Source organism: Oryza sativa, chromosome 4, assembly GCF_034140825.1.
Source record: "Oryza sativa Japonica Group chromosome 4, ASM3414082v1".
NCBI lineage: Eukaryota > Viridiplantae > Streptophyta > Magnoliopsida > Poales > Poaceae > Oryza > Oryza sativa.
Genome location: NC_089038.1, coordinates 7,186,146 through 7,205,402, shown reverse-complemented (window position 1 = coordinate 7,205,402; position 19,257 = coordinate 7,186,146). Strand labels below are relative to the sequence as shown.

Below are 19,257 nucleotides of genomic sequence, written 5' to 3'. Positions count from 1 at the left end.
TAATCTTCTGAGCTGCTTCTTTTGTGCAGTCAAAAGAGTACCCACACGCTTATCCATCTAGCATACTCATTCCATAGAGCAGCTTGGAGGCACCGATGAGAGATTGAAGTGCTTGATCAATCTCGTCGAATCAGTAAAATAAAACGCTAGGTTTAATGATGTCATGGAGCTGCAAGGTCCATTATAATTTCGACACTGAGTGTATATGTCAGGGATCCGGCGAACTTCTAGTTCGCGATGCCAGTCATCTTTGGTCAAAAATATGCGCAAATTAAATGCAGGTAAAATGCACAAGTGTTGCAATAGAATGGTACACAAAATTCCCGCAAATAATTCCAGTATATACTATGCAATTCTATACATTTTATCGCAACGATATTAATTAAAAGTAATAAAAGCATCACAAATAATCAATAATCGTAAATGCGATAAATTTCACAATCATATATATCAGCAATAAAGATACCTGTAATGCAAAGTCGGGGTCGAAATCCAATGTCCATGTCTCTTTTATGCGATAATATGATTTTCGGTGATATTTGCAAATTTCGTAGGCCTTGAGGTAAGGAAATCCCTATGCAGAAGGGTAAATGTGTGTTTCCTCAAGTTCAGGGGGTTTAAGTGCAAGGTTTCCAATGCAGAGAAACATGCACTTGATTTCTGGGAAACACAAGAGCCATTTTGCAAAACCACCGGAGATCCTTTCTTTTTTTTCTTTTCTTTCCCCTTTTTTTTTTTCTTTCCTTAATCTTGCTTATCCTTTCCTTCTCTTCTCCCGTTGACCATGCAGGTGCCATGTGTGGCGCGGGGCTAGGCGGCGCTGGAGGGGCGGCGCCGGCGGCGGCGGCGGCGGCGGCCGCGCTGCAGCAGCGGCAGGCGCGGCGGCCGCACGGTGGAGGCGACACGCGCGGCGGCGGTCGGCGGCAGGCGCGGCAGCCGTGCGGCGGCGAGGCCCTGTGCGAGTGCGGCCGTGCGGCGGCGGGGCTCGGCGCGGGAGCGGCGGATGGCGCAGTGGCCAGCGAGGAGAGGCGGAGCAGCGACGGGCCATGGCCGAGCGGCGGCGGTGCGGTCTGGTGACGTCGGCATGGCGCGGCCTTCGGGCTGGCGCAACGCGGGCGGCGGTGGACGGCGTCGCCGTCGATACCGCCTCCTCCGTTCCCCATTTCCTTTTTTTTCTTTCCTTTTCTATTCCCTTCCTCTCCGCCCCTGATGTCGCCATGCCATGTGCGACGGTCGGTCGGCGGTGCGCGGCCAAGTGACGGCGGTGCGGCGGCCAAGCTGCGGGCGGCGCGGCCGGCGGCCAGGTGGCGCGGCGCGGCCAGAATGCGCAGCGCAGCCAGGAGGCGGGGCGGTGCAACCAGCGGCCAGGAGGCGCGGTGGCGCGGCGGCATGTGGCGCTCTGTGCGGTGAGGGCCGGCCGTGCGACGGCGGAGGCGCGCGGCCGTACGAAGGCGGCGCGACGCTTGGCCGTGCGTCGGCGGTGCCTCGCGGCCGTGCGTCGGCGGTGTGCCTCGCGGCCGTGCGAAGGCAGCGGGGCGCGTTGCCGTGCGGCGGCGGTGGCGCACGGCCAGCGACGGCCTCGTGCAGGTGCGGCTCAGCGTGTGCACCGACAGCGGCGGCGGCACGACGTGGCGCGGGCCGGCGACGATGCTCGGCGCGGGATGAAGCCAGATCGACGGCAAGGCGTGCGCGCGTGGCTGTTGTGCTCCGACGGTCATCGTTTTTTTTTCTTGCTTTTTCCTTCTTTTCTTCTTCCTCTTTCCTTTCTTTCTCCCGTGAATGGCTCGTCCGAGCGGCGGCCCGGCGTGCAGCGGCGGGCTCGCGGCCGTGGTCGGCGTCGTGCGGCGGCTATGCGGGACGCCGTGCGCTTGGTGCGGTGCGCAGCCTGTGCCGTGCATGCTGCAGCCGGCTACCGGTGGTGGAAATCCGTCTGTCGGCGTCCGCCGGCGACTCCAAGTCGGCGGTGACGGAATCCATCGAAAACCGCAAAAACGGAACGAGAAGAATGCAAGGAATTCGTTTTTGCAATTCAATCTACAAGATGTAAAAGGATTCAAGAGTTTCTTGCCCTTCTTCTTTCTCGGTCTCCGGTAGAACGTCGTGCTGATAACGTATTACGCAACCCTCCTGCTACACGAAGCAGTCTAAGGGGTCCCGTAATGTCTACAAGAATTGGGGACACAGAGATGTAAGGGTAGGACTCTTTTCCTTCATTCATTCACTTATGTAACACAATAGCACCTCCTCCCCTCTATATATAGGCATAGCCATGAGTACTTTCCATATTTAGTGATGGGTCCAATTAGTGGGTAACCGGGCCAGACCTTCATGGGTCGGCGGTTTCCTAACACTTGCTACTTGCTGGAGGGTCCCGTAATATCTACAAGAATTGGAGACACAGTGATGTAAGGGTAGGACTCTTTTCCTTCATTCATTCACTTATGTAATACAATAGTACCTCCTCCCCTCTATATATAGGCATAGCCATGAGTACTTTCCATATTTAGTGATGGACCCAATTAGTGGGTAACCGGGCCGGACTTTCATGGGCCGGCGGTTTCCTAACACTCGCTACTTGCTGGCTGATTGGGGGAACAATGATAAATTCTTTTCAATTTATTTCCTGAATTTTCGGTGATGTTGATCCTTTACTCACCTATGAATTTTTTTGGTTGACGTCTATTTGTGTTAATCTGGTGAGCTTTGAGCTCTGTTGTGGTTCGTTACTCACCTCTGATCTGTATATGACGTGTGCGTACTAGCTATTGCATCTTCGGTGAGAGGGCAAAGAGAAAACTAATGCTGGTCCACGGTGATGGGTCGCCCATGGAAGGCTCATGGATCGGCGGGCCAACCGTGTTGTGTGGGTCGGTGTGACCCGTGACCCACAGATAACCAGCTTGGGTATATTGGGTCAGACACTGGTGGAGAAATCATCTTTGGTCGGTCCGGCAAAATACACAATAGTCCCGGATCCAAAAAGAACCGGGATCTTTAGTCCCGGTTCATCCCTTGTCAGATGTATGTCAGGGGGCCGAGAATCTTTAGTCCCGGTTGATGTTAATAACCGGGACTAAAGATTACCACTTTAGTCCCGATTGGTAACCTGTTGGTAATACGAACCGGGACTAAAATTAAACACGTAGTATATAATCCCTATCACTGTCCTCTCATCCACAGTTACAGATCGAATCTCACCCCCTCTCCTCAGATCTATCCTCTCTAACTCTCTTCCTCATCCCCTCTTCTTCAACTCCTCCCCTTCCTCCTCTCCTCCCCCTTCTCCCCTTCCCATCCGGCGGGCCGGCCGGCGGCAGGGCCGCGCGCGGCAGTGAGTGGCGGCAGCCGTGGCGGGCGGCGGGGCCGCGCCCGGCGGAGGGCGGCGGGCGGCGGGTGGCGGGGCGAACGCCGGCGGGGCCGCGGCCGTGGCGGGCGGCAGGGCGGCCGGCGGCCGGCGGGGCCGCACCCGGCGGTCGCGGTGACCGGCGGCGGCAGCGGCATTTTTTTTTAATTTGTGATGATTCACTGAGATGTATTTGACTGAGAAGTTACAAATTTGTGATTCATTGTTTGGATCTGTGATGTATTTGAGTAATTTCTTAGGATATTGTGATGTATTTGATTTGTGTGTACAAGTAACTTTATGATTTGTGTTGTGGATTTGGTGATATGAATTTGGGATGTTAGTTTGATTTGGGGATTGATTTGGGGATTTGCCTACTTGATTCGGGAGAAAATAAAAAGGAAAAAAGAAAAAGAAAAAGGGATCAGCTGTACTGCCCGCTATTGTCACCAACCGGGACTAAAGATCCCAGTCCCGGTTGGTACCACCAACCGGGACTAAAGATACATCTTTAGTCCTGGTTATTTCAACCGGGACTAAAGATGTCCTCTTTAGTCCCGGATCCTTACTCCCGGTTGGAAAACCGGGATTAAAGGGTGTTCCCAACTGGGAGTAAAGATGGTTTCTCCACCAGTGAGACCTCGGGTCAACCCGGCCCGACCCACCTGCATCCCTACCTATTACCATCCATAACATGGCATTAATTAAGACACAAATCAAAACTTGGAAAATCTTTTTTTAGTTGGATTATATTTAGCAACCGCAGAAGTCAAAATCACAATTCAGAACATGGAAACTTCTCTCTGTTTTTTTTTTTGGCTTGGGATTCAAGCATAGATTAGTCTGAAAACGTTCTTTGTGAGCTGGTATGATTGAGGGAGCATCTAGCAGTGGATTTTAACTGATAATTCCGTGGCTCGATGTAATCAAATAGGTTTAGTGAGTGCTGTACATTTTTAATGTGTATGCGTCCTCTATGCTCCATTCAGCTAAATGTGCATTGTACCTTCATCTGATATGATTTATTCTCTTGGAAGGTATTGTTATGAATGCAGATAAGTGGAACCTTCTTTAAAGAGTAATTAGTGCAACCCTATTATAAACGTCAAATCTGATGACTCCTTTTGTCTTATTCATGCAAAAAGGATTGGTTGCTACCATATATGGTGCTCAGGTATGTCAAAACTATAGGTGTATATTTCTTCCTAATATGTGGAGTAGATTTTTGGCTATCTAGCAACCTTGTGGCTATGCTTTCTCATGTTATGCTATACTAAGCAGAGTTTAAGATGTATCACTTTATACCCACTTTGAAAATTTGTAAACTTGATGTCAGTCCTTGCCTCTTAAATTAAGGGATAAGAGGAAGAAATCAGGGCCGACTGTTATTTTTGTTTACCAATTTTTCCTGTATCTGCAAGTGGAAAAGCATTTCACTGTCTTTTCAGAGTTCATGAAAGAACTGGCTATCTAAATTGTTGTGGTATCTGAACTTATTAGGTGATTTTTTTTTAATCTTGTAGTATTCAGGGTTTATTTCTGATCATCATGTAACATCGAAATTCAACTTATGTAGCAGCCCGTGCTAGAATGAAGTCCTTTCAAACTTAACATTTATCAATATAAGTACATATACATGTTCTGACTTGTGATACTTTTGACCAATAAAGTAATTATTAAATCTATCGATTAACCACTATTACTATGTTTGGATTTATATGATTCTGAATGCTGTCATGACATGGTTTGATTTTTCTTCAGGCTTGGATTATAGCGTTGTTACATAGATATGACAGTGCAATTTATATTTTTGCCTATTTCGTTGGTATCATTTGCTCTGCTTTAGGTTCTCCTCAACATTCAATTATACCCGTTCCTGATTTACATTGCTCTCAACAAATGGTAGGGCGCAGCGAAGCGCGCCTAAAGTTCTAGTTTATTTAGTGAGTAGAGAAAATATTGTGGTCCACACCACCGGAGAGCCTTATCTCTCTCGTAGGGATGGCAATTGTGCCCGTTTGCCCGTTTACCCGCGGGTAAAAACCCTATTAGGGTTGGGTTTGTTCTCCATTTTATACCCATGGGTATCTTATTGGGTCAAAAGCTATGCCCGATGGGTAAATAGGCATGGGTATGGGTAATCACTACCCATGTCCGCTTTGCCCGTTTACCCGCGAAATCTAACTTACATGTAGGCTAGGAGCAAAATCCACTAGAATACATAAGCCAGGTTCTTTGTTTTCTACGGTTTCTCTTTTATTTCCCTTATTATTTCTCTCCTCTTACTCTATCGCCGCCAGAGGAGAGACACGACACCGAGGCGGAGAATATTTGATATTTTAAGTTCGATTCGAATTTAGTAGCTTGTAGACTTTTTGTTCCACTGCTTTTCTTGTGGCGGGTAAACGGGCACGCCCCCGAGCATAAGACACCCGCGGGCAATGGGCATGGGCAACCATCCTTACCCGTCATGTAGTAATGGGTATACCCACGGGCACAAATAATCTCACGGGCATGGGTATGGGTAGGCACTACCCGTGCCCGTCGCGCCCGATTGCCATCCCTACTCTCTCGTTGTCTCGTTTACTCTCTCTCTCTCCTGCCTTTCTCCATCTCTCTGTGTCGCCGGCGAGATCCACCGCACCTCTCTCCTGTCTTTCTCCGTCTCTCTCTATGTCCCGGCCAGATCCACCATGGCTCCACGCCGTCGTTGCTGCTGCCGTTGATCCGTCCTCTCTCTCCTTGTTGCTGCTGGATGGTGCTTCCTCGATGGCGCAGTTCAGTGACAAGCCGATTGGAGCAACCTCGCTCCTCCTCATTTGGATCCAGCCACCGGCACGGCCACATCACCGGTTCCTCTGCCGCTCTATCTCCTCCATCTCCCTGTGCTCGCCCTTCCCAACGAGGGCACGGCGACTCGAAGTGACGGCGGCGGCGACTCAGTCTTCTCCTCCTGCCATCGGCAACTACCTCAACGGGCAATGACGGGCGACCTGGCCGATAGAACCATCGGCGTCGAGGTCGGGGGACGCTAGATCTAGTCACCTCCGACCTCCATGGTGACGTGCTGATCTCTACTCTACTTTCCCCCGGTGGCTTGGCCGGTGGATCCATCAGTGTGTAGGTCAGAGACGGGCGGATCTGGGAGGTGAGATGGTGACGCCGCCCCCTCTCGTTCATCCTTCCACACCAAAAGCAGGAGCAGTATCTGGTAATGATAATGAATTACTCTTGTGATTTTTTGATGTTAATTCATGATTTTTTTTCTTTTTATATTGAGGATTTGCATGTGTTGTTCATATGGTAAAATAAGGATATGGAGATTATTGTTTGTTGTTCATATATTCATCTTCAATTTGGGGATTTGGGGCATTGTATTGGGGAATCTGGGGCTTTCAAAGACTCAATGAACAAAATCGATTTATCTTTCTCGCTGGGTTTTCTACCCGATTGGATTTTATATCCATCTTTGAATTTGTGCTTTATCTGTCTTACAGGATGTGTTACGGGAGCGTGTGGGAAAAGAGGCCATAGCTCAATCGGACTTGCAGACGAGAATTGGTGTGACGAACGGAAAGTTATCAATTTTTTAAGTAGTTAAGATAATATTTATAATCGTACTTACTATTGTATGTACGGAGTACTTATGTACATACGGAGTTCTTTTTCCAGCCCATAGGAAGGTACTAATTTTTAGAAATAGTATATCTAATCTAATGGTCTAAAATATTGGGTCCACTGATTTAAGTGAAAATCGACGGTGAGAGTGGACAGTGTCATGTGGTGTTATAGAAGTATTTATAGGAACGCCACGTGACGGTTTAAGAGCGTTTGTAGAAAGTTTAATAGATTTTTAGATAGATAGATAGATAGATAGATAGATAGATAGATAGAAATGATGGACTCATACGTGCCACTTGTTTAGAATAACTGATACAAATATATATCATATATGCTGCTTTGTAATTAGTAACCATGGACTATATAGTTATATGGATGAGGAGTTTGGAACTGGAACCAGCTTATACATTCAACTTGAGAGCATGTATACCTAATATAAGTAGTACTTACGTACGTACAACAATTATGTATTTCAAATATCGATTAGGTACTACGAGTTCGGAAGAGAGTATGCCGACCAAAAGAACTATTTAGTCGGGCTCTGAGGCTGCGATGGCTCTGGCATGACTTGACGTACTCTGACAAACCGTGGCAGGGATCAAACCTCCCATGTGATGAAACAGACAAGCAACTCTTCAGGGCCTCCACTATCATCATCTTAGGAAATGGAGGCAAGGTCAAATTCTTGCATGACAGGTGGCTCGAGGGCAAAGCACCAAAAGATACAGCCCCATCTTTATTCCAGATTGCATCCAGGAAAAATAGAATGGTCGCTAAAGAACTCGCCGACAACCGCTGGCTTCGTCAGATGCGGAGAATGAACACTACGGTCCAAGTCAGAGAGTTCATCGCTCTCTGGCAACTCATCCATTAGATTCACTTACAGAATGGCGTAGAGGACTCACTTTCATAGAGATGGACCACGAATGGCTGCTACTCAGCTAGCTCTGCTTACAGGATCCAATTCCTAGGGGGCATCCAGGACAGCAGATCAAACTTCTTCTGGAAAGCCAAGACAGAAAACAAATGCAAATTCTTCGGATGGCTCATGATTCACATGAAAATCCTCACGGCTGATAAACTACAGCTACGGGGGTGGGATAACAGTGAGATTTGCCCCCTTTGCGGCATTGAACCAGAGACGGCATTTATGCTTGCTCCTGCTTGTTGCTGTTCTCACTTCGTAAAGATTGGGTGCTCTTCCTTCGGGCTGTGAGTCCCTAGCGACTCCTCTTTGTGGCCCGTATGTAAATTGACCCTTTTCTGCTCCTTCTTATATGCAATTGGTAGAGCCCCAGACGTTTTCCCCTCGAAAAAAAGAATAGTACGGAGTACTAGATAAGAAAAAGATAAGGGAGACGAATGACACCTTTTTTTTTTAAAAAAAAACGATGGATTAAAACCTGACGTCTACCTCCAAACATAGTAAAAAAAGCCGGACCGGTAAGTGACCCGGCCGACCTCTCGGTTCAGCGGTCCGCCGGTCCGACCGGTGACCCGGGCGGTCGAACCGCGGTTCACAAAGTACATGTATATTACATATTCACTCATATACACATGTCGTTGGATGCCCTGATGGCTAGCTCTTTGCTCTTGTAACCCCTGGACCCGGGTTTGAATCCCACGTAGCGCACCATTTCTTGCTATTTTTGCCATAAAAAGATCACCAGCTGCACCAAATGGGCCTTTAAACAGCCCACTGTGGCCCATTAGTGTGGCTAGCCGGTTCAACCAGTGTCCGGTTCGCCGAAAACCGGCCGGTTCAGCCGGTTCAGAGCGGTTCGACTTCATGTCCAGTCTTGCCATAAAAAGACCACCAGCTGCACCAAATGGGCCTTTAAACAGCCCACTGTGGCCCATTAGTGTGGCTAGCCGGTTCAACCAGTGTCCGGTTCGCCGAAAACCGGCTGGTTCAGCCGGTTCAGAGCGGTTCGACTTCATGTCCAGTCTTTAAAGGAAACCGAACCGTGGTCACCTCTGGTTCCGGTTTTTTCTGGTCGAACCGCCGGTCCGGTCCGGTTTTTTCCACTATGCCTCCAAACGAGAAAATTGACATTGTGCCATTCTCAAAAGTGGGTTTCGTCCAAATGCCACGCTGGGAGTGGGCTTTATTAAAATGCCACTTTCAATCGAAGACTACACGCTATAATGCCCGAACGGACAAAAATACCCCTGTTACTACCTTCTTCCACCTCTGACAAGGGATGCCTCGCCGGCTCGCCTCTGCCACGCCCACCTCATCCGCCTCCACCTCCGCTCCCCTTCCTCCCCGACAACCCCCGCCTCGTCCGCCTCCACCTCCGCACCCCTTCCTCCCCGCCTCGACCGTCCCCAACCGACGACCCTGTGGTCACGCTCCACGCCATCCGCGCCACCGACGCCGACGTCGGCGGTCTTCGTCTTTCGTGCCAACCCGCCGTCCTAGCCACTCCCGTTCTTCCAGGCGGCGGAGGCGCACCCGCACGGCGGAGTCGTTGGTGGGCATGGCCATGGCGAAGGCGCGGCGCGGTGGTCATCGGAGGTGCAGGCGACGGCGGCGGTGGCCGGGACGGGTGCGGGGGCTCGCGGAGGGTGGGGCTGGGATGGGGGCGGATGGGAGGGGGCACGGGGAGGGGAGCCATGGGAGGGGTCCCCGCAGGGGCCTGTGGCATGTAGTTCTCCATGGAGGAGAGCTCGCGCGAAGGCAGATGGTGGCCACCGGCGAGAGCTGATGGTGATGGAGGGAGGAAGAAGATGAGAGGAGGGTAATTTGGTCCGAGATAGTATTTTAGCGTGTAACCATGTGTTGAAAGTGGCATTTTAACGAAGCCCACTCCCAGCATGGCATTTGGGCGAAACCCACTTTTTGAGGATGGCACAATGTCAATTTTCTCCCTCCAAACGGGATATATATGTGTGGCGGCCAACAAACGGATGGCACACGCAAAATCTCCTGGATATATATGGCCAGGAAACACAATCACGAATTCACGATCTGGAAACTGGGAGTGTTGGTGGCTCGATCTTGCTCCAGCAGTGTATAGCTTCAAACTAAAGCAGGGTTTCTCAGATGCTCCGCCAGTTGCTGCCGCCAAGACTCCATGAGTGCGTCGTCAAAGGTACCCAGAACCCGCACTTGGTTGAGGGAAACTGGATGCTTTAGCCCAGAAAGCTGCAGTAACGACCCATCATGGCAGTGGATCTTCAGCAGCTCTAGCTTCTGCATTGCTTCTTCGTCAAATATTACATGTAAGTTGGACCTGCAAACAATCTCAAGGTGCTGAAGTTTGCTGAAAAGATGAGCCCGAAATTGGAGGACACCATCTTGATTCTGCTTGACATGAAGGCGTAGAGTTCGCAGACTTGATACGCTCCCGAGGAGCAGTACGTTCTGTGTGAATAGTGTAGTATTCATCTCTAGGCACAACTTCCTTAGGTTCCTAAGATTTTTGAACCTCCGAGCCGATAACATCTCCACATGCCCATACAGCTTAAGGCTCCGCACGCTGGAAGGAGGGGAGATGTCATCCCAACAAACAACATGTTTCTCCTTGTCCAGCTGCAGTGACAAGGATTCCAAGTTCTTGTGATTGATGATGGCATGGCACAGATGTTTGCTGTTTTTCCGGTTGATGCCTGACACTTCGAGCTTCCTCATCTGTTTAAGACGGTAGATGTCAGCCAGAATGGCCTGTCCGCTTGAAGAATTGATGTGGACGGCACCAAGCGTGTGCAGGGCCTTCAGGTGATGGATCCCGTCTCTAGGCATCTTGACGCCTTGACAAGGTCCAACAGGTCCACCACGTCTCAGGAACTTGGGCAAGTAGGACGACGCCACACTAGCGCATGAGCTGATACTCGATGCCTCGTAAGCCAAGCCTTTACCACCATCCATCCATGGCGCCGTGGTGCCTGCACGAATGTACTGCAGCTCATGTAGCGTCTGCAGCGCAATGTAGACAACTGAGGTGTGCCTGATATCCAGAGTCTGGAGATACTTGAGGCCAGACAAGGAATCCGGGAGATGAGTGATTTCTCGGTGCCCTCTCAGTGAGAGAAACCTGAGGCGAGGAAGCAGCTCCAAGATCCGCTTGAGTTCATCGTCACCAAAACCAACATGAGTAGTGCCCTCTAGATCCAGCACCCGGACCGATTTCATCTTGTAAGGGACGAAGAGGGACTTCCAAGCTCCGTATACTGTCAAAGACTGGAGATGCGACACGTCCAGGTCCTCGTAGTACACATACTCCTCGTCTCTTTTCCAGCTGCTCCCAATGACTAGGTGTTGTCCCATGACTTCCGTGGTTAGGCTGCGACTCCCATCCAACACAGAGACTACCAATGGAAAGAAAACCACTCTCTCTTCCATGAGTCGTGAGTTGATGTACTCATGGAAGAAGCTATTGAACCGCCACTCGGGCATTGTATCTGTCTCCTTGGCAAGCCTGTCGAAGAGCTCGCCCGTGTAATCCTCCATGGTTTTGCTGTCAGTGCACTTGGAGTAGCCCTCCGCGATCCACCGCCGCACAAAATGGCTCCGCCGGATTCTCTTCACTTGGAACACTGCCAGATACAGGATGCATGGCTTGATGGAGTGCGGTAAAGCCTCAAAACTAAAATGCATCCAGCTGAACAGATCCCGCAAGCTAACAAACTCGGGGTTGGTCTCCAGCTCGTGCATAAAGTTGTCTTTAAGATGGCTCAACTTCCTTTGCCGTATGTCCTCTTGCTCGGAGGCCACATATCTAGCTAAAGCCATTATTACTTCTGGAATTCCACCGCACTTGGCTAAGATATATTTTGCTTCCTCCAGCGTGTGTGCATCCCTTAATGTTCCAACCCCTCGAAATTCCTGTTTTACAATAATTTAAAAGCTATCAGAAGATATTTTTGTGATGTTAAAGTAAGAAACGTATAAAAATTTTGCTATATATTTGTCGATAAATTTTTTTCTAAAAATTTAACAGGTATAAATATAGTACAATCTGTTAACATCGAAATTTGGCAAAATAGACTCGGATTTGGAGTTAGATATCGAAGCGGAATCAAAGGAGATTAAATCTTGCCAAAACAGATTGCGCATCGGCTAGCAGTATATCGGCTGAAAACAGAGTCGGAATCTAATTGAGCCGATATGGCAAGTAGCCGATACGGCTTGACTTAGGCTCGGTTTGGGCTACGATTGAGATTAACCGTTATTGCCATTTAGAGAAAAAGCTCGTTTAAGGCAATTGTATCTATTAATTAGGATATTTATGTCGGTTTGAGTTAGAGATGTGGTAAGAGTCCGCCATGTGGACTTGTTTGTATTTTATCTTTAGGAAAGTTTTGAGTCGTGTCTATAATCGGCAAGTTTTGTACTCGGGATATAAATATAAACCCCTGACCATTGTCATGCAGGAGACAATCAAATCAATACAACTTTCGGCACGTTGCCACCCTTTTCTTTTACTTTTTGTTGAGTTCTTGCTTAATGCCGGGGCATCGGCTGCGATCTCTCGACAAGAGGTAATTTGTCTCGATGTCTTGCGCTATCGGGGCTATTATGTCGATTTAGATTTATTAGTCCTTTTACCGTGGCCATTGCTATTACGTATCTTAGTTAATCCAGTCTCAGCATCTCAATTTAGTCTTATCCATCGATTTCCGCTTTAGGGTTTATGCCGGTATCAGCTAAATTGTTTTACTATATTAGAGCTAAGGTATCTACCATTCTTAAAAGTGGTTAATTCCTTAATTATTTAGACTTTATGTTTCTTTGCATACTTTGTGATGCATCCTCTCTAGCCATTTTTAGAATCATAAAAACTAACCTGAAATTAATCATAATTAAGTACAGTATTAGGGTTTCAGCCGATCTTATCTAATATACATGATAGCGCATGTTTCATGATATGTTTATGTATATTTGCCACTTATATAGATAGGTTGCTTTATATAAATACATCAAGCTAGATTGATCTCTCTTAAGTTTCATATCTAGTGATCGATTGCTTTTTGATATGTTTATATAGATTAGTTTATTAGGATAAGTTTGTATTGGAGTATTAGCTAATACATTATCTATATTTGCTCTAAATACTGATCTATCGGCTATTTCTTTAATACTGTCCTAAAATGATTGATGCAAACCTAAGAGATAGTATTATAGCTGATAGGGCATGTTTAGGGTTTTGCTTTGGATTGACTATCATAAAGCCGCAGCCGATTAGGTTTACCCATATTGGCCCTATCGGCTATCGTTAATCTAATTATGTTTTCTCTTTCTTGTTGATTGCAAGATCAAACCAGCTGGCACACTTTTGACACTTGAGGCAAGCCTTGGACTTGCACTGGAGTTAGCAAATCTCTTAGGCTGTCGTGTTTTCCGTCAACACAATCGTAGTGTAACTACAATGTATCTTGAATATAACTTTTACATAGTTTTGAACAATTAGATTTGTTTAAAGAATCGTGTAAGTGAGATAGCGAGGAAGGAAAAAAATCTCACAACACACATACATGTGGGGGATTCGGTTCCATGATATACGTTTTATGAAAAAGACATGTTATGAAGGGATGTATAAAAGTTATATACAAGTTACGATGTAATTACATCACGTTTGTATTATAATTATATTTGTTAGAATTTTTAAAAGTACATTTGACGACAAATGTGTAGACAGTCCCAACAGATAACACAAACACTCAAGATTGGGGATGTCAATGGTTCTTTAGAATATTTCCATATGGTCATTCAGTAATGACATGCCAAGTCATACCATATATTGACGGTAGATGGGTATATAGTTGGCCATATGGGCTGCCCTGCACGGCACGGCCCAGGCCCGGTCATGCCTGGGCCAAGACATGTCGGGCCGTGCCGGGCCATGTCGTGCCGGCCCACGTGCTCCACCTGTGGCCCAGGCACAGCCTAATAAGGGTCAGGCCATGCTAGGCCAGCACGAAGGCACAGGCAGCCCATCGTGCTTTCATAGAAATAAGTCTATTCCCCCTCCCTCCTTTTTGTGTTGTGACATATATAAAGCTAAAATAAGTCTATTTACGTCCCTATTCTTTGGACCATGCCATATAATACGTCTATTTGTCCTCCCTATTTTTTTGCCCTGACTTACATATGGTTGAAAATAAGTCTATTTCACGTCCCTGAAGTTCGTGCTGTGCCGGGCCACCCCAACAGTCTGATGGGGGTATAGCTAGTTGATAAACTCTTCCTCTTCCTATTATTTATTTTAATCTGAATTTAAAATATTTCTAAATTGTACTCTTACATGAAATCTTTTCTCCATTATATTTACTCTTCTATATGAATTTTAAGTATTTCTAAATAGTATTTCTACAAGGACCCTTTCTCTTAATATTAATACTATTTATTGTTAATTTGAATTATATATTTTCTATTGCATTTCTACATGAACTTTTATCTCAATGTTGATTTTTTTAAAGCGAAGTTAAATTATTGTTTTCTAAGTTGTATTTCTATATGGACTTCATTTTATTTTTTTATTTTTCTCTGAATTTCAGGTATTTAAATTATATGTCTACTTCAAATGTTTTTTATTAATGCGAGAAATTTTTAGGTCGTGAGAGCGAACATGGTGGTTCATTTTCTGTTACTTTATTAAGTTATTAATAGACATTACTTTTAGTAGTATAGTACTCTATGTGTTTCAAACGATAAGTCGTTTCTCTTTTTTCTTAGTCAAACTTTTTCTGGTTTGATCAAGTTTATAGAAAAATTAGTAATATCTATAAACGAAATTAGTTTCATTAAATTTAACATTAAATATGTTTTGATAATATGTTTGTTTTGTGATATTACTATATTTTTCTGCAAACTTGATCAAACTTAAAATAAAATTAACTAAAAAAATCAAAACAATTATAATATTAAATTATGCAATATGGAGGGAGAACTTTCTTTGTCAGCACGTATTGTGTGCTATGGACAAATATTTGGCGTGCCTCACCGGGAGAATTATATAGGGTGTCACTTAGGGTGTATAAAAAAACTAATTACAGAATCTGTCAGTAAACCGCGAGACGAATTTATTAAGCCTAATTAATTTATCATTAGTGAATGTTTACTATAGCACCACATTATCAAATCGTAGAGCAATTAGTCTTAAAAGATTCGTCTCGCAAATTAGTCGCAATCTGTGTAATTAGTTATTTTTTAGTCTATATTTAATAATTTATGTAGGTGTTTAAATGTTCGATGTGACATCGCGAAAAATTTTAAGATGGGATCTAAACATGCCACAGTGTAAAAGGAGTAATTAATGAGTAGGGGGTCACACACCTGTTTGAAAATCTCGAGGGCTGCCTCAGATCCTAGAGCGTTGACTCTGTGTACTGCGGCATCGTCTTGCACGGCACAATATTTGGCGACGTTTTCTTCTGCAGTAACGACAAGGATGCAACACTTAGAGGATCCATCAATCAACGACTTTATCGAGTCCCACTGTTCCCTGGACCGCAGGCCATCGATCACTATAAGGCATCGAGAATTCTGCAGAAACTCTCTACACTCTTGGATGATATTTTCCTCTGGTTTTGGATTCATGGGCATGTACGCATACTCTCCTTGTGATTGTTCGAACATATACGAGTGCATTCTTCGACAGAAGTCGCTAAAATTGAATGGATAGGACACATCGACCCAGCCATACCAATCAAATGGGGATGTCGGATTACTCGCTTGGCGTCGCCTGACGGTTCTTACTAGAACCGATTTCCCAAGACCAGGAAAACCCCATACAGAGATCACATGAGATCTGTCGCTATGGCGTGCTGAAGAAATCAGGTTAGAGAGTTTCTCCTCATCCGAGCTGCACCCAACAAGGTGAACTTCGTTGGACATTTCCAATAAGGAAGGTCCACCAGCCACCATGCCAACTTCGACACGTTCAAAAGCCTACAAATTAATAAGGATAGAGAGTGATCAATTGCATGCTTGATCCATGAGAGAATAACCAATCATGCTCGAATTTACGGCTCACACTTGCTTGGTTATTTCAACACGGAATTCCTTACGGTACAATGATTCTACACTAAAATTCAGCACAACAAACATTGAATTATTAGTACGATATATCCAAATATATGGAACATGCATAACGAATTGGCCTTCTGACATTTAGGAATTAAAATTTGTATAATGTTTTGAGCCCCACTATGGTGCGGAAACTCTTTTAATCACCCGGATGAACATCCACCTGTTTATTCCATATTAACTAAATGGTTATGAAAAGAATTGGCAAGATAGATCAATATGTAATATATCACTCCACGAACGTGTAGGTTAAATTCAACTTCTACAAATTGTAGCAAAGATCCATCTTCCACTACGGTGTTCTCTACTAGTAGTAGAAAGTAATTTGAACTGTTGATTTAATTTGATCAAAGGGTTTAAATTTATTTATATTAACACCCAAGTTAACGGTAGTAGAAATGTTGAAGGGGTATTATTGAAAAAAAAAAGGTACGGAGCGGTATAATCATCATTTAGCATTGACTAAACCTTTTTTCTTCTATTTTGGATTTTTCCCATGGAATATGAGCAATGCCAGCGCAATGGATAATCATAGATAGATTTAGCCAAAAAAAACATAAATAACAGTTACTCCTAATCGTATTATTTGTAAATTACTAATTTACCCTAATAATACTGCTAGTATATATAATACTACTAGTAGAGAGCACTGGAGTAACGCTCCATCTACAACTGGGAATCTTACTCTAGAGTTTAGATGTGTGTAGAAAAAGGCCGTTGCATTGTACCTCGTGGAAAAAGACACAGATGGAGTCATTGTCTGATAATTTCTTGAGCTCCAATACTTGGTAGTGTTGCCCCGCGCACAATCTGGCAATCTCGAGTTGCTGTGTAGACACGACTATACGGCTCCCATGCTTACCGTCTGGTAGATATGTCCGGACGGCGTGCCACTCTGCCATGTTGGACAGGTCTTCTAGGACGATCAGGTATTTATGCTTGTTGAGTTCCTTCACAAACTCCTTCACGAGATTGGTGCCTTGGGCCGCGTCCATCCCCGTCAGAACATCGATACCGGTGATTTCTCCTTGTTGTTCTTTCCATGTGTTTCGATAGAACTGATGCCCCAAGCTTCGGATGAACTCCTGGGGGTTGAAGGGATGTGCTAGCTTCAACCAGGCACGAGCTCTGAACTTTTGGCATATTTCTGGCTTTTCGTAGGCCTCCTTGATGACGGATGTCATCCCACCAAGACCGCCTCCGGTTCCCCACAGTGATATCACTCGAAGGGCATCACTGTTCTCGGTGACCAGCATGGTGAGATCAACGAAGCCTGGCTGCTTCTTCGCGTTGCACCATGCCTCGGTGAGGACGCCCACTGCCGATGTGCCGACGGCAGAGGCGGCGGACGCCAAGTGTCGCGGCATGGCGGCGGGCTTGGAGCCGGAGTCGTTGATGAGGCTGTAGCGTATGTTCCGATTGCTGACCTCCTCGACCCGGGCCTTGAGCAGCTCAATCTCGGCAACGGCTTGGTCCAGTGGCGATGCTGCTTCCGACTTGCAGCTGCACGATGCCAGCAAGCGGAGACACATGGTCCAGAACGACCTATTTGTGTCCAGGAGGAGGATGGATTTGATGCAGTCCTCGGCGTCATAAGACAGATCACGGACCTGGCTGACCCACGTCCTCACCACATTGTTCTTGATCCGTTCCCAATCGGCGGTCTTGAGGAAGGACTGCATCATCTCGAACTCATCCTTCATGAACACAGTATCACGTTGCACGATCTGCCACAGCTCCTCTTCCTCCTTGATGGTGCTCTTGACCTTGTTTACAAGTGCCTCAACCATCGTCTTGGAGATCCCAATGGCAAGGTCTGCCATTGCTCTCTGCCTCTCTCTGTCTCTCAAGTTTTGTTCGTTGGTGTGGTGGAAGCTGAGGATTGTGATCCAACCCAGCAATTGGAGTAGGATTATAAAGAGAAGATTGGCTAAGCAACAGCTAGCTTAGATTTGTTTTTTTTTTTTAAAAAAAGACTTGACTGACTTGTGGTTAGGCTTGGGGTCCTAATGTATAACAAACAAATTTATGTTTTAGACTTACACTCTTTAAATTTTGCCAATTGCCCTTAAGCTAATGAATCGTATAGAAGGACGAGATGGCACCTCATTAATTCATAGCAATACAGCAAGCACATGCAATAACTTAATGAGGCAGCAGGGACAAACTGATTGCACATGCTGTCACATGGGGGTAGGTAATATGGCAATTTCACAGAAATACACAATTACACTCTACGACCGCTTAAACAAACTGGAAGAGTACATTTGATTGCAGTGATATTGGGGCCAGGAATGGACTTGCAATTCGGATCCTCTGCTGTGGAGGAGAAAATTCAGAGGTAGCTACAGTGCCCGGCATTAGAAGAACTGTGAAGCGTCCGATAGAAGATGGATGGATCAGATGAGACGTTACAGTAAATCTGCTACAGTACTAAACAGCGGTGCTACAGTACATTCATCCCCGTAGCTACAGTAAAGCGCGACTGTGCTGTGCATTAGAACACTGTTCCCTCACATATTACTGTAGCTAAAAGTGACCCTCTGCATTACTGCAGAGGATCCGAATCCATGGACTTGGAGAGGTGTGTGGCACTGGAAAATTCAAATAAATACCCAGCGTAGACTTGGGAACGAAAGCTTAGGTACCGGCTAGCCGCCTCCATTGGCAATTTGGCAGCAGCGATAAATCCAGCGTTGTCCGCATACAGAATTATTGCACTAAACATCATCCAAGGATACAACTGATATTTCTCATCCGACTTGTGGTTCGTTGACGTGTTGTGCGGAGCATGATAATAGAATCAAAAGAGAGAAATTAAACCAACGAGATCGAGATGGGTAAATGATTGCAAAAGACAAAATATATATCAAAACTTTTAAGTATAAAAAATGAACAAAATCGCACCAAATTGAAAAAGACCGGCCTACAACAAACCCGAAATAAGAAAATAGATTGCTTAAAAACTACGGAGACTTCCCACAACTATTTACTTGATCTCGTAAGCTTTTTATTAAAAAAATAAAAGAAATTCGCTCTTGAGTGCAAACTAGAAAGAGAGGAAAAGTATAAACCCTACTTTATATGAACATATTCACGGTTCATAACAAATTTGTTTACAAAGTGCATCCACACTATTTATCACTAATCTCATGAGGTACACTCTCTAGCCTCTAGATGAGGGAGAAAAAGTATAAACCCTAATTTTCCTCTCTATTAAGCCTCAATAATAGATCATGGTAAGTGTCATTAATAGATC

At 45.7% G+C, this 19,257-nt stretch overlaps 1 protein-coding gene and 1 long non-coding RNA gene across 2 annotated transcripts; one reads left to right on the top strand and one right to left on the bottom strand.

Annotated features, from left to right (window-relative positions):
* Positions 1 to 9,806: 9,806 nt before the first annotated feature.
* On the bottom strand, positions 9,807 to 17,821 carry LOC4335162 (disease resistance protein RGA4-like). Its single transcript, XM_015781530.3, has 3 exons — positions 16,727 to 17,821; positions 15,246 to 15,860; positions 9,807 to 11,795 (listed from the first exon to the last, which is right to left on the bottom strand). The coding sequence occupies exons 1-3, from the start codon at positions 17,819 to 17,821 to the stop codon at positions 9,990 to 9,992; spliced, it is 3,516 nt and encodes a 1,171-aa protein (XP_015637016.1). The 3' UTR covers positions 9,807 to 9,989.
* On the top strand, positions 16,872 to 18,053 carry LOC136356267 (uncharacterized). The gene is made up of 2 exons (XR_010740954.1): positions 16,872 to 17,015; positions 17,160 to 18,053. It is a non-coding gene; the product is annotated as an uncharacterized lncRNA (long non-coding RNA).
* The last annotated feature ends 1,204 nt before the right edge of the window (positions 18,054 to 19,257 follow it).